Genomic DNA, 19014 nt, shown 5'->3' on the forward strand with positions numbered 1-19014 from the left:
CTTCCTCATCTCCATTCTAAATGGCTTACCCCTTGTTCTTAAACTGTGGCCCCTGGTTCTGAACTCCCCCAACATCGGGAACATGTTTCCTGCCTCTAGCGTGTCCAAACCCTAAACAATCTTACATGTTTCAATAGGAATCCCTCTCATCCTTCTAAATTCCAGAGTGTAGAAGCCTAGCCACAGCATTCTCTCAGCATATGTCAGTCCCGGGAATTAACCTAGTAAACCTACGCTGCACTCCCTCAATAGCAAGAATGTCCTTCCTTCAATTAGGGGACTAAAACTGCACACAATACTCCAGGTGTGGTTTCACTAGGGCTCTGTACAACTGCAGAAGGACCTCTTTGCTCCTATACTCGACTCCTCGTTATAAAGGCCAACATGCCATTCGCTTTCTTCACTGCCTGCTGTATGTGCATGCTTACTTTCATAGATAGATAAACAAGGACCGCCAGATCCCATTCTACTTCCCCTTTTCCCAACTTGACGCCATTTTGATAGAAATCTGCCTTCCTGTTTTTGATACCAAAGTGGATAACCTCACATTTATCCACATTAAAATGTATTTGCCATGCATCTGCCCACTCCCAACCTGTCCAAGTCACCATGCATTCTCATAGCATCCTCCTCACAGTTCACACTGCCACCCAGTTTTGTGTCATCTGCAAATTTGCTAATGTTACTGGATCCCTTCATCCAAATCATTGATGTATATTGTAAATAGCTGCGGTACCAGCACCGAGCCTTGCGGTACCCCACTAGTCACTGCCTGCCATTCTGAAAGGGACCCGTTAATCCCTACTCTTTATTTCCCGTCTGCCAACCAATATTCTATCCATGTCAGCACTCTACCCACAATACCATGTGCCCTAATTTTGCACACTAATCTCCTATGTGGGACCGTATCAAATGCTTTCTGAAAGTCCAGGTACACTACATCCACTGGCTCTCCTTTGTCCATTTTCCTAGTTAAATCATCAAAAAAATTCCAGAGGACTAGTCAAGCATGATTTCCCCTTCGTAAATCCATGCTGACTGACTGATCCTGTTACTGCTATCCAAATGTGCCGCAATTTCATCTTTTATAATTGACTCCAGCATCTTCCCCACCACCGATGTCAGGCTAACTGGTCTATAATTCCCTGTTTTCTCTCTCCTGCCTTTCTTAAAAATTGGGATAACATTAGTTACCCTCCAATCCACTGGAACTGATCCTGAATCTACAGAACATTGGAAAATTATCACCAATGCATGCACGATTTCTGGAGCCACTTCCTTAAGTACCCTGGGATGCAGAACATCAGTAGGTATGTTGCAAAGCGTACCTGAAGCGTCGCTGAAAATCTGTCCCAGCCCGTGTGCGCGATTTTGGCGCCGTTTAGAGGGGGGCAGGTTTAAAACGCGATTTTCCCTAGGCTGTTCAATTTGAGGTTTTTCAGCCTAGTTAATTATTAACGAAAAATCGCTGGAAGATTCCCTCGCTTGAGCTATTATTAATTTTAAGGGCTTTATTAAATTGTTATAGTAGGTTAAAAATTAACCTCTAAACCCCCGACCGCCAGCAACCGGCTGGATCTCATACAGGGGAAAACGAAAGGTAGGCCGCTTATTTTTACGTTAAAAAGGGCTTCTTAAGATCACTTTATACGAAGTTTAATGTTGTGAGTAGCTAATTTTGGGCCCATTATATCCCGCAGTATTTTTCTGGGCATTTGAGGGTACAAATCTACCGCAATGTGAACGTTCTAAACCAGCACGTTCACAGGATCCCACTAGATCTAAATGGACTTTAATTTACAGCAATTAAGCACTAAATTCCTTCCATTTGGCCTATAAATTGATGTAAATGAGATTTAAAAATCACGTTTTACCGCAAATTATTTGTGAATATTATTTGGACACTTAGGCTATTTAAAAATGTTAATCATTTATTAAGAAATGGATAGATGTTTAGATATAGTAATTGAAGTTTGAAATTAGCTACAATTAGGTAACTAACTAATTATATGCTTTAATTTCAGGTCATCCAAGTAAGATTATTTTATATTTGTTTCAGAATGGTTCAATCTATGATAACTGAAAATTTCATTCAGTTCTCTTAATTTCTAAGAAAGTTATGGGCTTTTGACTGTCCTCGATCACAGCTTTTTTGTTATGTCCATAGAAAATCAATAGGGAACAAGATGCTAATTTCCGAGTATGAAAATGGCCATAACTTTTTCAATACTTGAGATATGAAAATTAATTAGGTGTCAAATTAAACCTATTTTTATGCTTTATCTGATGGGATAAATTGCAGACTTGATTTTTAAAATCTCAAAATTTTGTAACATTGCTACCATCAGGCCCTGATGGGCTGCATCACAGGGTAAATGCTGGTCGAACAGCCTGTTTCCACGCTGTATCGCTAAATTAAATTAAAAGGAACATTACATTTGTGAAGTGATTTCTAATTTGCTGGATGTGCAATTGGACTTGTTGCTGGTGAAAGGGGAACAAACCTACAAGCTACGAGTGTCAGGGGTTACGGGGAGAAGGCGAGAGAATGGGGGATTAGACTTGATGGGCCGAATGGCCTAATTCTGCTCTTATCACATGACCTAATTGCACTGATTTTAGAAAAGATACTGTCCAATTAAGTTATATTAAGTGACAGTCCAAACTGAGCTGTCAATGCACTAGTACCAGTATTTCACTCAGTGGAGTTAAAGCAGGTTAAAGGTATACTTACTCTGTAACAGCTCAGTTATCAGATTCATTATTTCCTTTGTAGAAACAGTGGCTGTGGCTCCACCTCCTCCTGATTTTTGAGTTTTGACTCTACTCTTTTTCCCCATTGTTCTGTTATAAAATAAAGCAGCACAAAATTACACATTAGTTCATATTTACACTTTTTAAAAAAGACAGACACCAGCAAAAATTCAACTTTAATCCTTATAATGTTTCCACGTAAAATCTCAAAAAGATTGCACCCAACGCAAAAGACTGTTCATTCACCTATCGAAGGAGATTACAGAAAGTGATGAACCCTGCCCAGTCCATCATGGGTACTCACCTCCCCATCATTGAAGGGATCTACAAGGAGGCACAACCTCAATAAGGCAGCCAGCGTTAACAACCCAAAAGAGAGATTACAAAAAGTGAACGCTGACCAGTCCATCACAGGTGCCCCACCATCGAAGGGGTATGCCTCAAAAAAAGCAGCCAGCATCATCAAACCCCACACTGGCCAGATTCTCATTCCACTCCTGCCATCAGGAAAAAGGCAAAAGGAGTCCGAAAATTAACATCAAGGTTCAGCAGCAGCTTATTCTCAACAACCATCAGGCGATTAAACACTATGAACTTCAACTAAACCCCAAAAAACAAACTGCCTTGATTGCACTAGGGACCTGGTGCCTTGTTTTTTAATCTTTGCACCATATTGTTTCTTGTGTTTTTAATATATTGAACTTAATTTTGTTCTTTATGTTGGTATCTACTATGTTTATGTACTTCTTGTGCTGCTGCAAGTAAGAATTTCATTGTTCTCTTGAATCTTGACCTATTGTTGGCTTAATAATCAACATATCAAACAGTCAAGGATTTTATTATTGGTCAGCCATTTGATTATTTTTGCGCTTGGAATATTTCGTTTAATTTGGAGATGCAGCGTGGAAACAAACTCGTCTGCCCACCAAGTCCGCACCGACCAGCGATCCCCGCACACCAACACTGTCCTACACACACTAAGGCCAATTTACATTTATACCAAGCCAATTAACCTAAACCTGTACGTCTTTGGCGTGTGGGAAGGAACCGAAGATCGCAGAGAAAATCCACGCAGGGCCCGGGAAGAACGTACAAACTCTGTGCATACAGCACCTGTGGTCAGGATCGAATCCGCCGCTCTGGCGCTGTAAAGCGGCAACTCGACCGTTGCTGCCCACGTGACTGTGAATGTGACTATGTTTTCAACTCTTCAGAGCTCACGGATGGTATGGAGACAATACTAGGTGTAGGAGAAATACATACCCAAGTGCATCAATGGAAGAATGAAGAATAAATAGAGAGATAAATAAAAATGACAAAATCCTGCCCGAAGAAATGAAAGACACAATGGGGCAAAAGAAGGGAATTAATAAAAATTATTCGATAGTGCATTTCAGTCGATATGGATGGGTTGCACCCAAGTGCCCGTTTCCCTGCTCGATGACTCTATCAGAAGCGTGACCAATGCAAAATTCGGATTCCTCAAAGCGTGTAATTGACATCAACCTGGACTGAAAAACTTTATACCAACTGTCGAGATATTAAAGTGAGGCCAAGAACAACAAAGATGTAAAACAAAACACGTTGGATAGGTTTCTAACTGATGCAATAGAATTAAAAGTGCCTCCATGAATACTGCAAAGTTAACATGGAGGTAAAAGGAAAATAGGGAGGATTAAAAGAATATATTAACAGCCAAAAGTAAACTTAAAATACAGCCCAGCGCCCCAAGCTCAAGAAAAATGAGACTATTATACTCAGCAATTGCAAAAACACATCAAATCAAAATGTATACAGCAAAAAAAAAACAATACAAACTGCATCCATCCACACGGGGGCGCCGTTTGAAGGCAGCCTCTGTTTATTTTTTATCTTTTTATTATTTTTAGTTCATTTAAAAGTATGGTTTGGAGGTTTTAGTCTTTTTATGTGGGGGAGGGGGGCAGGGGGAACTGTTTCCCAGTCACTTCCTGGCGAGGATGCGATGATTCTCCGAGTCGCATCTTCGCGCCCCCCCCCCTCCTCGCGGCCTACCAACTGGATTGGCGCGGCCTTTCCTGCTAGAGACCAGCAAGAGCTTCAGCAGCGGCAGCACTGAATTAACATCGCGGAGCAGAGCAGGCGATGCCAAGTTACTGGGGATCACTTGTTGTAGCTCCGTAGCGTTGGGCCTGCTGCTTCTACATCGCGAAGCTGTGGTTTGCGGAGCTTCCAGCCGCGGGCGGTGCTGACCAACACCGCGGAGTCCTGGTGGTCCCTTTGCCGAGGGCCGCCAGTGTGATTCTCCGCCCAGCTCGGCCTGTGGACTTCCAGAGCCGTGGACTCCAATATGAAGTGGCCGATTCGGAACTCCAAACCGCTGAGAGTGTTCTCCGTTCCGACGTCAGAGTTTTGATCATCCCGGCGATAGGGCCTAAACATCGGGGCCCCTGAAAGTCCAGGTACTTTAATGCCTTTCCTCAGTGGGAAACGTTGATTCTGCTGTGTGGGGATGTCCATGTTAAATTCTATTGTGTGTTGTGTTCTTTTTTTATTCGTATGGCTGTATGGCAACTCAAATTTCACTGTACCAACTGGTGCATGTGACAATAAATGTAAACTTGAACTTGCAAATGTTAAGCCTGCAGGTTTCGGCCAAATTACAGAGAGGCATGTGGCCAATTTAAGACTGAGAATCATAGACTGATGTCTCACACTTAAGGTGCTGCATGAAAGAGCTACAGAGCGAGGTTCTCGTGAAGGAGTACTGAATTGAGAGGGGAAGGTTGGAGCTATTCGGCCTTGAAATTAGGAATCAATGGCTGGTTAAACTGCCCTCAACGGGATAGTTAAATGGCAAAAACTACAAACCAAACTGTGACGGGAGTATAAGAGGACACGGCCTAAAAGTCAATCTTATTTATGCCATTTAGTTGTGCTGTGTAAAATTCAACATAAAGCTCAAAAATCATTTTGCACATATTTGTGATTGCAAACAGAAGGACTGTAATCATGAATTAACACTTTGAGCTTGTAAAGCCACAGCAAGCAAGAATTTCATGGTTCTGTTGCTGGTACATATGATAATTAAACAGTCCTAAGTCCTGAATCTACAAAATTTGTATTCCTATCTACAAAATTTGTATTCAAGCAGACGTGTAATAATCAAAGCTGCAAATTCAACTTCCTTCCTCAAGATGGACATAACATACTGAAGTAACTCAGCGGGTCAGGCAGCATCTCTGGAGAAAAGGTTGGAACTCTTCTTCAGTCTCCTCAAGATCCCTTCCAATGTTTTTGCAAGCTAATTTTTCTTCCACTTCCGCACAAGTTTTTCAGTCTCTAAAGACTGTTTGCTTGTCAGATTAAATGTAATTACATATTTACGTAATTAATTAAATCTTTTTGCAAACAGGTTAACAGCAGCTTCTGTGTCTGCTTTACCTATTTTGCTGTTTTGTTTGCAACTATCCCCTGGTGCACTAGCTGAAAAAAAATAACATTCGTAAATTAGTTGGTGCACAATAAATAATTATTTGCCTGATTAACGACTGCTCCTGCAGACCAACAAATTCAAATTGTATCCAAACACAAGAGGAATTTTCTCATCGGTTCTGTTCATGTCATGAATCTTAATTGCTCAAACTTCCTTGAAGCACGTGATGCATTGTAAATCAGAACCAAAGAAGTCTTGATAGCCCGCGATAAATGAAAAGACACGTTGAATCAGATCAACGTCGCAGCCAGTCTTGCATCCCAATTCAAGCTTTCGTCTAGTACGAAAGATAACACGTTCGAGTCCTGCTCCAGAGACTGAAGGGCACTCCAGCATGTTTGATTCAATTATACTTTATTGTCACGTGTAACTAGGTACAGTGACATTCTTTGTTTTTGCATACAATGCACAAAGTTTACAGTCGCTCCCCACGTGTCTCGTGCCGATGGAGAGAATAAATATTTTTCATTGCATTGTATTGCTGTTCTTTCAAATGAGATATTACATGGAGGCCCAATACTCCTTTAGGCAAATACCAAATTTCCAGAGCACCATTTCAAAGAGTTGGGGTGTTACTCCCATTCTTCCAGGTAGTAATTACCTTCAACCAAAATCCAAAGAGATCTAATCGACTAGATTTCTGTTTGTGGGAGCCTGCTCGGCACAATCTGATGCATTTCCAGCTTTGCAGCAGTGAACATAGCACAGTACAGCACAAGAACGTAGCCTTCTGCCCACAATGTCTGTGCACAACATGAAGCCAAAACCAACTCTTATCTGCCTTCAAATAATCCAGATCCCTCAATTCCCTACACCAAAACATACTAAGGGATGACCCTTGCACTAAACATCCATAGACACAGGGGGATGGCCAGAAACGTGCTAAATGAAATTAAACCTGGAGAAGTAACTGAGTAAACAAGGCATGCAAGTGCACAATACGTGGGATGGCAGAGAGAAAAGGAAAAGTTGTCTATCATCTTGCCCAACAGTATCCATGTCCCCTGTTGAGCATCCCCTACATTACCTTAGGCGGAATGTGAAGATCTTGAATGGGTCTCCTCACTTGTCTTAGAACCCACCAAACGGACCTCTTGACCAGAAAGAACTGCCCAAGAGTGTATAGCGCTCTGGGCACAACACAAGAAGGATGTGATTGCACCATGCACTGGCAGATTTGGAGAAAGAGTCATGAAAACAGATCATTTGGATTGGGGTTGCTTCTTTGGGAACACATGAAGTACGCAGAAATAAGTCAAGAGGAATTTAGGCCAAATTTCATTTAACCGAGGGGCGATTACCACAAGGGCAGAGTTTAATCAGGATGCATCACAGCATGGTTTGGGAACAGCTCCATCCAAGGCTCCATTCCTTCTCTCCAGAGATGCTGCCTGTCCAGATGAGTTACTCCAGCTTTTTTGTGTCTATTTTAGATAATCTTTAATCAGACTTTACTTGCATAAACATTATTCTCTTTATCACATATCTGTGCACTGTGGATGGCTGGACCGTAATCATGTACACGTAATCGAGTCGTTCCGCTGACTGGTTAGCATGCAACAAAAGCTTTTCACTCTACCTTGGTACACGTGACAATAAACAAATGTGGTAACTGGCAGGAGAGTGAAGGGGAAAAAAAAAAATTAAAAACGAGAAACTGCCGTTCTGTAACCGTAGGTGTGGTGAGACTGAGCACGTATTGCCTTAAATAATATTGAATGGAAAGACTCACCATGTTTGCAGAGTACCTAGACAAGTACTTCTTCACTGCAATCTACAAATTGAAGCATGGAAACATTTGCCCAAATTGTTTTCAGCATCTGCCGTTCTCCATAGATGCTGCTGCACCCGCTGAGTTTCTCCAGCATTTTATCTTCCAGCATCTGCAGTTCTCCATAGATGCTGCTGCACCCGCTGAGTTTCTCCAGCATTTTTGTGTACCTTCGATCTTCGGACATCTGCAGTTCCTTCTTGAACACTTTGCCCAAATAGTTTATTTGACCAAGAGAACCAAGAGTCAATTTAATTGTCATTTGGACCCCTGGGGGTCCAAACGAAATGCCGTTTCTGCAGCCATACATTACACACAAATAGACCCCAGACACAACATAATTACATTTAACATAAACATCCATCACATAACTGTGATGAAAGGCCACAAAAACTTCTCTCCACTGCACTCTGCATGTCACAGTCAAAGTCAAAGCCCCCGGCTGGCGATGGCGATTGTCCCGCGGCCATTGAAGCCACGCCGGGTGGTGCGAGGTCGCACACCGGGTCTTGATGTTGGAGCCCCCGGTGTGCGCTCGCAAAGTCCCGCAGCCGTTCCAGCCGCGCGGGGCAATGGTGTTAGGGCCCGCTCCAGGAGCTCTTCGACCCCGCAACACGGGCGGGAGAATTCGCCGTTGCAGCAGCCCGAAAAGCGGTCTCCCTCCAGGGAGCCGCGCGGGGTCGTCCGAGCCGTCCGCAGACCCGCAGTAGCAGCCTCCGACTCAGCAGCAGCAGCGGCATGAACATGAGAGGTGTCCTTGTTGTCATCTTTCTCTGGCATATATTGCAATGGTTTACCGATTCTCCCTCTCAGGAGATCTCTGTGGTCAAGTTTTTTTGTTTTTTTTGACATACAGCAAATGTTTAATATTTTGAAAAGAAAATGACTAACTTGCAAAATGCTTTAGGATATTTATATAGTTACAGCTATTATACAAAGACAAATTTCCATCTCACTAATTAATCATCCACAGGCGTAGTGGCTATGATCATGTAGACACTGGAAGAGATAAGACTTTCCAGTGCATTAAGGAAAATAGAACTTAAAGCACAATTTGCTCCTATGATGTGGCCCTACTTGCATTGCAGGATAAACTTCAAAATAAAAACTGTGGCAGATTTTTAGATAAGCTTAATCTATACAAACACTGTTGTGCTTTCTAAAATATATACAGTGCCCTCCATTATGTTTGGGACAAAGATCCATCATTTATTTATTTGCCTCTGTACTCCACAATTTAAGATTTGTAATAGAGAAAAAAAAAAATTATGTGGTTAAAGTGCCCCCCCCCCCCGAATCTCCGTAATTTTCTCATGAAGAAGAGTCGCTGATGTGCCTTCTTTATAATTGCATCAGTGAAATCTTCGGAAAGATCTTCAGAAATATGCGCGCCCAGGAATTTGAAGTTATTGACCCTCTCCACCATCGTCCCATTGATGTGAACCTCTCCACCATGGTCCCATGATGTGGTCTTACTGATGTTGAGAGCCAGGTTATTGTGCTGGCACCATTTGGTCAGTTGGTTAATTTCACTTCTATACTCCGACTCGTCCCCATCTGTGATTCGTCCAACAACAGTGGTGCCGTCGGCGAACTTGATGATGGAGTTCGCATTATGTCCAGCTACGTAGCCATGGGTATAGAGTGAGCACAGCAGGGGCTGAGCACGCAGCCTTGAAGTGCTCCTGTACTAATTGTTACTGAGTATGAAGTGTTTCTGCCAATTCGAACAGACTGTGGTCTGTGCATGAGGAAGTCGAGGATCCAATTGCAGAAGGATGCGCATTTTATTCGGGACCTTGAGCTACCTTTCTACCTGTGCTCCAAGCTCATAGTATGTAGTATAGTATCATACTTGAACATTATGTAGCTACTTTTTAATTGTCTTGAATGAGTCAGAGTGATACTGTGTGGAAACAGGCCCTTCGGCCCAACTTGCCCACACTGGCCAAACTCGTCCCACCTGCCTGCGTTTGGGGTCCACATCACTCCAAACCTGTCTGATCCATGTACCTGTCTAATTGTTTCCTAAACGTTGGTATAGTCCATGATGCAAATACCTCCTCTGGCAGCTCGTTCCATACACCTTTTACCCTAGAGGTACGGACAGGGGTTTCTGCGACAACAGATGGGATGCGAGGATGGTGTGCTGCCTTCCCGGTGCCAGGATCCAGGATGTCACGGACAGAGTGCAGAAAATCCTCAAGGGCGAAGGTGAACATCCGGAAGTGGTAGTGCAGGTTGGCACAAACGATGTCGGAAAAAAGGGGATGAATATTCTGCAGTGTGACTTTAGAGAGCTCGGAAAAATGTTGAAAAGCAGGACCTCCAGGGTTGTTATCTCCGGTTTGCTTCCAGTTCCCCGTGCTAGCGAGAGCAGGAACAGGGAGATACGGGACCTGAACGTGTGGCTGAGGAACTGGTGCACGGGGCAGGGATTTAGATTCTTAGATCACTGGGATCTGTTTTGGGGTAAGGGGGAACTGCACAAAAGGGACGGATTGCATCTTAACAGGTGTGGGACCAGCATTCTGGCAGGCAGGTTTGCCACTGCTACACGGGTGGCTTTAAACTGAATAAGGGGGGTGGGGTGTTGAATGGGATATTGGAGGATGGAGTTAAAGGGAAAGGGTTTCTTAAATGTGTGAGCGTAGAGACCGAGGGGTGTAAAATGAGGGTAGAAGAAATAGGTAGCAAGGTGAAAAGTAAAAGTGGCAGGCAGACAAAACCAGGGCAAAAATCAAAAAGGGCCACTTTTCAACATAATTGTATAAGGGGTAAGAGTGTTGTAAAAACAAGCCTGAAGGCTTTGTGTCTCAATGCAAGGAGCATTCGTAATAAGGTGGATGAGTTGAATGTGCAGATAGCTATTAATGACTATGATATAGTTGGGATCACGGAGACATGGCTCCAGGGTGACCAAGGCTGGGAGCTGAACATCCAGGGATATTCATTATTCAGGAGGGATAGACAGAAAGGAAAAGGAGGTGGGGTAGCGTTACTGATTAGAGAGGGGATTAATGCAATGGAAAGGAAGGACATTAGTTTGGAGGATGTGGAATCGGTATGGGTAGAGCTGCGAAACACTAAGGGGCAGAAAACGCTGGTGGGTGTTGTGTACAGGCCACCTAACAGTAGTAGTGAAGTTGGAGATGGTATCAAACAGGAAATTAGAAATGCGTGCGACAAAGGCAAAACGATTATAATGGGTGACTTCAATCTACATATAGATTGGGTTAATCAAATTGGCAGGGGTGCTGAGGAAGAGGATTTCTTGGAATGTATGCGGGATAGTTATCTAAATCAACATGTAGAGGAACCAACGAGAGAGCAGGCTATTTTAGACAGGCAATGGAAGACATTTAAAGGCTGCATGGATGAACTACAAAAATTGTTCATACCAGTTTGGCAAAAGAATAAATCAGGGAAGGTAGTACATCCATGGATAACAAGGGAAATCAGGGATAGTATCAAAGCGAAGGATGATGCGTACAAATTAGCCAGAAAAAGCAGCATACCGGAGGACTGGGAGAAATTCAAAGACCAGCAGAGGAGGACAAAGGGCTTAATTAGGAAAGGAAAAATAGATTATGAAAGAAAACTGGCAGGGAACATAAAAACTGACTGCAAAAGTTTTTATAGATATGTGAAAAGAAAGAGATTAGTTGAAACAAATGTAGGTCCCTTGCAGTCAGAAACAGGTGAGTTGATCATGGGGAACAAGGATATGGCGGACCAATTGAATAACTACTTTGGTTCCGTCTTCACTAAGGAAGACATAAATAATTTGCCGGAAATAGCAGGGGACTGCGGGTCAAAGGAGTTGGAGGAATTGAGTGAAATCCAGGTTAGCCGGGAAGTGGTGTTGGGTAAATTGAATGGATTAAAGGCCGATAAATCGCCAGGGCCAGATAGGCTGCATCCCAGAGTACTTAAGGAAGTAGCTCCAGAAATAGTGGATGCATTAGTAATAATCTTTCAAAACTCTTTAGATTCTGGAGTAGTTCCTGAAGATTGGCGGGTAGCAAACGTAACCCCAATTTTTAAGAAGGGAGGGAGAGAGAAAATGGGGAATTACAGACCAGTTAGTCTAACATCGGTAGTGGGGAAACTGCTAGTCAGTTATTAAAGATGGGATAGCAGCACATTTGGAAAGTGGTGAAATCATTGGACAAAGTCAGCATGGATTTACGAAAGGTAAATCATGTCTGACAAATCTTATAGAATTTTTCGAGGATGTAACTAGTAGCGTGGATAGGGGAGAACCAGTGGATGTGGTGTATCTGGACTTCCAGAAGGCTTTCGACAAGGTCCCACATAAGAGATTAGTATACAAACTTAAAGCACAATGCATTGGGGGTTCAGTATTGATGTGGGTAGAGAACTGGCTGGCAAACAGGAAGCAAAGAGTAGGAGTAAACGGGTCCTTTTCACAATGGCAGGCAGTGACTAGTGGGGTACCGCAAGGCTCAGTGCTGGGACCCCAGCTATTTACAATATATATTAATGATCTGGATGAGGGAATTGAAGGCAATATCTCCAAGTTTGCGGATGACACTAAGCTGGGGGGCAGTGTTAGCTGTGAGGAGGATGCTAGGAGACTGCAAGGTGACTTGGATAGGCTGGGTGAGTGGGCAAATGTTTGGCAGATGCAGTACAATGTGGATAAATGTGAGGTTATCCATTTTGGTGGCAAAAACGGGAAAGCAGACTATTATCTAAATGGTGGCCGATTGGGAAAGGGGGGAGATGCAGCGAGACCTGGGTGTCATGGTACACCAGTCATTGAAGGTAGGCATGCAGGTGCAGCAGGCAGTAAAGAAAGCGAATGGTATGTTAGCTTTCATTGCAAAAGGATTTGAGTATAGGAGCAGGGAGGTTCTACTGCAGTTGTACAGGGTCTTGGTGAGACCACACCTGGAGTATTGCGTACAGTTTTGGTCTCCAAATCTGAGGAAGGACATTATTGCCATAGAGGGAGTGCAGACACGGTTCACCAGACTGATTCCTGGGATGTCAGGACTGTCTTATGAAGAAAGACTGGATAGACTTGGTTTATACTCTCTAGAATTTAGGAGATTGAGAGGGGATCTTATAGAAACTTACAAAATTCTTAAGGGGTTGGACAGGCTAGATGCAGGAAGATTGTTCCCGATGTTAGGGAAGTCCAGGACAAGGGGTCACAGCTTAGAATAGTTTCTTTATTGTCATTGTAACATGAACCATGTACAACGAAATTTAAAATGTCAGCCAGTCAGTGCAGCATTCAAACATTTCTAAAAGCTAACAATACATACAAGGTAAAATATTAAAGATAAACAACTAAATAAATATCACGGACAAAGCACGCATAAACACCCAACCCTCCATCCTTCTGTCGATTCCACAGTTACCACAGTCCCTTAGTCTGTATCGCCCCTGCGTTCCTTGGCGGCTACATTTAGTGCTTTTATAGCAGTGGGGTAAAAACTGTTTTTTAGTCTATTTGTCCTTGTCCTTGTAGATCTGTACCGTCTGCCTGACGGCAACAGTTCAAACAGGGAGTGTCCGGGGTGGGAAATGTCCTTTATGATATTCTGGGATTTTTTGGTGCAGCGGGAACTGTGTAAGTCCTCCAAGGTAAGGAGAGGGCAGCCGACAATCCTCTGGGCGTTGTTAATGGCCCTCTGGAGCGCTTTCCTCTGAGCCGCTGTGCAGCTGGTGTACCACACGCATACACAGTATGTTAGTATGCTCTCAATGGAGCACCGATAAAAGGACAGCAGCAGTCTCTGAGTGATGTTATTCTTCCTGAGCACCCTCAGGAAGTGCAGTCTCTGCTGGACCTTTTTCAGCAGCGCAGTGGTGTTCACGCTCCACGTCAGGTCCTCCTCAATATGGATTCCCAGGAAGCGGAAATCCGCCACCCTCTCTACACAGTCCCCTCTGATAGTCAATGGTACCATGTCCGTTTTGTTCTTCCTGAAGTCTATTATTACTTCCTTTGTCTTTAAGGTGTTGAGGAGCAGGTTATTTTCTTCACACCACACTGTCAGCTGCTCCACCTCATCCCGGTAGGCGTACTCGTCCCCCCCGGAGATGAGTCCCACCACCGTAGTGTCATCCGCAAATTTGACAATGGTGGGCGGGGGTGCAGTCATGTGTGTAGATGGTGTAGAGCAGGGGGCTCAGAACGCAGCCCTGTGGAGAGCCGGTACTGAGGCTGAGGGCCGTGGATGTATGATGGCCCACTCTGACTCTCTGGCTGCGACCCGACAGGAAGCTATTTATCCACGTACAGGTGGAGTGTGGAAGTCCCAGGTCCCCCAGTTTGTCCACCAGTTTGTGGGGAAGGATGGTATTAAAAGCAGAGCTGTAGTCCACAAAGAGCATCCGCACGTAGCTTAAGGATAAAGGGGAAATCCTTTAAAACCGAGATGAGAAGAACTTTTTTCACGCAGAGAGTGGTGAATCTCTGGAACTCTCTGCCACAGAGGGTAGTTGAGGCCAGTTCATTGGCTATATTTAAGAGGGAGTTAGATGTGGCCCTTGTGGCTAAGGGGATCAGGGGGTATGAAGAGAAGGCAGGTACGGGATACTGAGTTGGATGATCAGCCATGATCATATTGAATGGCAGTGCAGGCTCGAAGGGCCGAATGGCCTACTCCTGCACCTAATTTCTATGTTTCTATGTTTGGGTAAAAAAGTTACCCCTCCGATTCCTATTAAATCTTTCCACTTCACCTTAAACCTATGTCCTCTGGTCCTCGATTCACTTACTCTGGGCAAGTGCATCTACCTGATTTATTCCTCTCATGATCTTTTACGCGACTATAAGATCACCCCTCATCCTCCTGCGCTCCAAGGAAGAGAGTCCCTTGCGTATTATACTATGCATGGTGCAGAGTCATAGAGTGATACAGTGTGGAAACAGGCCCTTCTGCACAACTTGCCCATACCAGCTACACTAGTCCCACCTGCCTATGCTTGGTCCAAACCCCTCTAATCTTGTCCTTTCCATGTACCTGTCTATAACTTTCTACAGTGCAAGTACGCGAGGCAGAAAGTAAGACAATGGATGATGAAGACACTCTTAATCTGTGGCACATTTAGCTTTACTCACCCTTTGAAAGGAACCAACAATCACAAAGAAATGTTTGGCTGGTCGCTACTGTTTGGAAATTGGGAAAAACAGAACCGTGATCATTATGTCACAATGATGCATTTTGTTCACACCTACACAACAAAAACGTTGTCCACCACTCTTTAAAATGGAGACCGAGCCTTCTTAAAAAGTTGCTTATTCCAATCACATGTCTTTATTCTTGTGCCAGTCTTCAAGGCTACCAAACAGCAGCATCTTCACAACATGGTTACAAAAACAACACACTGGAAAATTCAAAGCATAGAAAAATGTTTGTCTTTAAGCAGGTCAAGCAGTATCAATGGACTATTCAGAACAACGGGCTTCTGTCTGAAAATGCTGAACTACATTGACAGCTATTTCTGTTCTAATTTAATGTTGTGATTTTTCTTGGAGCTCTTCATTAGTTTTCTGCTTTATTTCCCCTTTTGCACTACTGCCTGTTATACTGTGATAGCATCACCATTCTTTATTCAACAAAAATAAAAGCAGGACTCGGCATTTCAAGCCTACCCTGCCATTTAGCACAGTCACACAGCCAATTGGAAGGAACAGCACCTCATATTTTGCTTGGGCAGCTTATAACCCAGTGGTATTAACATTGTTTAAAAAAAAAATCCCCCCCCCCCCCCACTCACTGGTCATCCTACTAGTCCACTATTAACATCCTCTAGATAGCACATCTTCATCAACCAAAAAAGGACCATCCTTCTTGAGGTCATCAGTCCCAATTTCTTCTGACCTTTTCTCACCTCCAATTTCTCCAACCCCACCTCTACCTTTCAGTCTGAACAAGGGTTCCCACCCAAAACATCACCTATTCCTTTTCTCCAGCAATGCTGCCTGAACCGCTGAGTTACTCCAGCATTTAGAGCTAATCTCTGGATGCTTTCAAGAGAGTTAGATCGAGCTCTTAAAGATAGCGGAGTCAAGGGTTATGGGGAGATGTCAGGAATGGGGTACTGATTGGGGATGATCTGCGTTAACACATTGAATGGTGGTGCTGGCTCAAAGGACCGAATGGCCTACTCTTGCACCTATTGTCTATTGTCTACCCCAAGCCTCAATTCCTCTTCCATGACCGCACTGCCAGTCAATTTTCTGATTGTGCAAAAATTCTCCTTTTCTTTAAATACCTCTAATGATCTCGCCTTCACAACCTCCCAGGGTAGAGTATTCTACTGTGAGACCCTTCCGAGTCAATTCGTTCCGTTGAACAACTCTAAAAAAATAAAAAATATATATATTTTGGGATGTGGGCAAAACTAGCAATGAAAGAATGTATTACCCAGCCCAAATTACCCTTGTGCAGCTGGTGGTGAGACACCTTCTCAATGTGCTGCAATCCTTTGAGAAGTTGTCACACCGTTCTATCAGGCCAGGATTTCCACTATTTAGGCCCAGTCACTGTGAAGGACAAGTGGCATGTTGCCATTGTGAACAGATTAAGTGGAACCTACAGGTGCTGGTGCTCCCATAAGTATTCTGCATTGATCCTCGTGATAAAGTTTGAGAAGTTGAGAGATGGTATCAAGCAGCCTACAAGTTGCTGCTAGATGGCACACATAGCATTGTGTGCAGATTATGTGAAGAATTAATGCTTAGTGCTGAATTCAGTACCAATCTGTTGTGTTGTTCTAGATGGCGCCGAAAATCCTGACTTTGCCACGGATCCAATCAAGTGAAGAGTATTCCATTAATATCCTGACTTTCCCGGTAGTGGAAATGTTACACGGTATCAACGCATGAACCACTTGCCACAGGAAACCCAGCCATTCCATCGGGTGGCGCCACCGCGGTGGCTGCCTCGTCAACAGTCTGGGGGGGGGGGAATCAGGGGAAACCCTTTATCAGCCACTTACCTCGACGGAGATGCAATTTTTTTCCATGTCAGATCTCCATCCCGCCCTGCAGCCTACAAAGTGGAGTGGTGCAGCCATTCTTGGGGACTGGCCCGGAGGTCCAAGCCGCGGGCGAGGCGCGGACTTTAACATCGGGAGCTGCAATCCTTTGACGATGGTGGCCAGCGGAGCGCTGACCGCGGGGCCTGTGGACTTTAACAACATGAAGCCGTGGTCTCCGGTAAGAAGAAGCCAACTCGGGAGCTTCATGCCACGGAGTGTTCCGATCCATCCCGACGCTGGAGTTCCGATCATCATGACAAGACGGCTTGAACATCGGACCGTCAGTTGCGGTCACTGCGGAGGGTTTCAAAGGCCCCGACCATGGGTGAACAAAGGAGGAAGATGACTGAACTTTATTGCCTTCCATCACAGTGAGGAATGTGGATTCCACTGTGGTGGATGTTTATGTTAAATTTTATTTTATGTGACTGTGTGTATTGTTGCTTTTCACTTCGTATGGCTGTATGGTAACTCAAATGTCATTGTACCTTAGCTGGTTAAGTGACAATAAACGCAAAACTTGAACTTGACCTGCTCTTGTAACCAGTTTTTACTTGTCTCGACCAATTGAATTTCTGGTCAAGGGTGGATGTTGATGTAATGATGCTCTTAATGATGGCCACTCCATTGAACATCAAGAGGTTAAATTCTCTCGTTGGGGATCGCCATTGCTTGGCGCCAGTGTGTCATGAATGGTTCTTGTCATTCATTATCCAATGTTTCTCTCTGTCTTTCTGCAGGCAGCAATGGAGTGGTTCATTTGCCAAGGAGTTGCAAAGGGAATGATCTACTCATACAATTGACATTCTTGCTTCTGACCATATGATGGAAAGGAGGTAACTGATGAAGATGGTTAGATCGAGGACATACTCAGTGTCACAAAGAAATTAGAATCTGTGATTCCAGCACCTCCGAGACAGCCAGTCTACCTTCCATGATTCCAAAAACCAATTATTCACAAGGGCGGCACAGCAGTAGAGCTGCTGCCTCAGTGCCTCAGATCCGGCCTCCATCCTGCCTACATGTTCTGCCTGTGCGGAGTTTGTACGTTCTCCCAATCACCGTGTGGGTTTACTTCAGGTGCTCCAGTTGCCTCCCACATTCCAAAGATATGCAGCCTTGTAGATTAAATGGCTTTGTAGATTAATACACACTATGACATAAACATAGTGTACATGTGATTGAGGGTCAGCGTGGTCTCAGTGGGCCAAAGGACCTGCATTAATATTGTACCTAAACTAAACTGTCAAGAAGGGCCCTACCCAAAATGTCACCTATCCATGTCCTCCTGGAATGCTGCCTGACCTACTGAGTTACTCCTGCATTTTGTCTCTTCACATGTCTTGCTTTTATCATTAGGTCAACTCAACTCAATTTTCTATCATTACTGCCATTTCCATTTTTATTTTCTGGCAAGTGTATCGTTGGCATTTCACCAAAGACATTGCTCCCATCACATTGCAGTTTTATCAACAAGTTTAAAAATCAAGCTACTAGAATGCAGTTTATCTTTTACATATGCAAGTTTTTTCCATTTTTATATTCATTAGCTTCCATGCCTTAAGTTCTTTAAAATGGAGGCGTTGAGCAGTTGTGGGATCAAACCCCTCCCTTGCCCACCCCCCACCCGTTTCCTTTCTTGAACAACACAACATCTGCAATTCTCCAGCAGTCTGCCGTCACTCACATCGAAAGTCAATTGGAAAATGATCAGCAGCTCTGCAATAGCTTCATCAGCAACCTCACATGTATCCCTACCAAATTTGTCCAATGTCAGCTCTGACGTAGTGCAGGATCATGGCAGTGGATTTGTTCACTGCAAATTCCCATAAAACAGCTCGGTGATCATGATGAGACAATCGGGGAAGGGGAGGGGAAGGAGGGAGAAAGTAAGGACTAGCTGAAATTGGAGAAATCAAAGTTCATACCGCAGGGGTGTAAACTACCCAAGCGAAATACGAGGTGCTGCTCCTCCAATTTGCGGTGG

General features: G+C 44.0%; 1 protein-coding gene across 3 annotated transcripts in view; it reads right to left on the reverse strand.

Moving 5' to 3' along the window:
• Positions 1-19014, reverse strand: part of setd3 (SET domain containing 3, actin histidine methyltransferase) — a 121429-nt gene that overhangs the window by 90140 nt on the left and 12275 nt on the right. For all 3 annotated transcript variants that reach the window (XM_055640102.1, XM_055640100.1, XM_055640101.1), the window contains exon 2: positions 2735-2844. In XM_055640102.1, the coding sequence (XP_055496077.1) occupies positions 2735-2840 (106 nt within the window). In that variant the 5' untranslated portion in view covers positions 2841-2844. The remainder of the gene's footprint in view (positions 1-2734; positions 2845-19014) is intronic.

Source organism: Leucoraja erinacea, chromosome 9 (genome assembly GCF_028641065.1).
Source record: "Leucoraja erinacea ecotype New England chromosome 9, Leri_hhj_1, whole genome shotgun sequence".
Lineage (NCBI taxonomy): Eukaryota > Metazoa > Chordata > Chondrichthyes > Rajiformes > Rajidae > Leucoraja > Leucoraja erinaceus.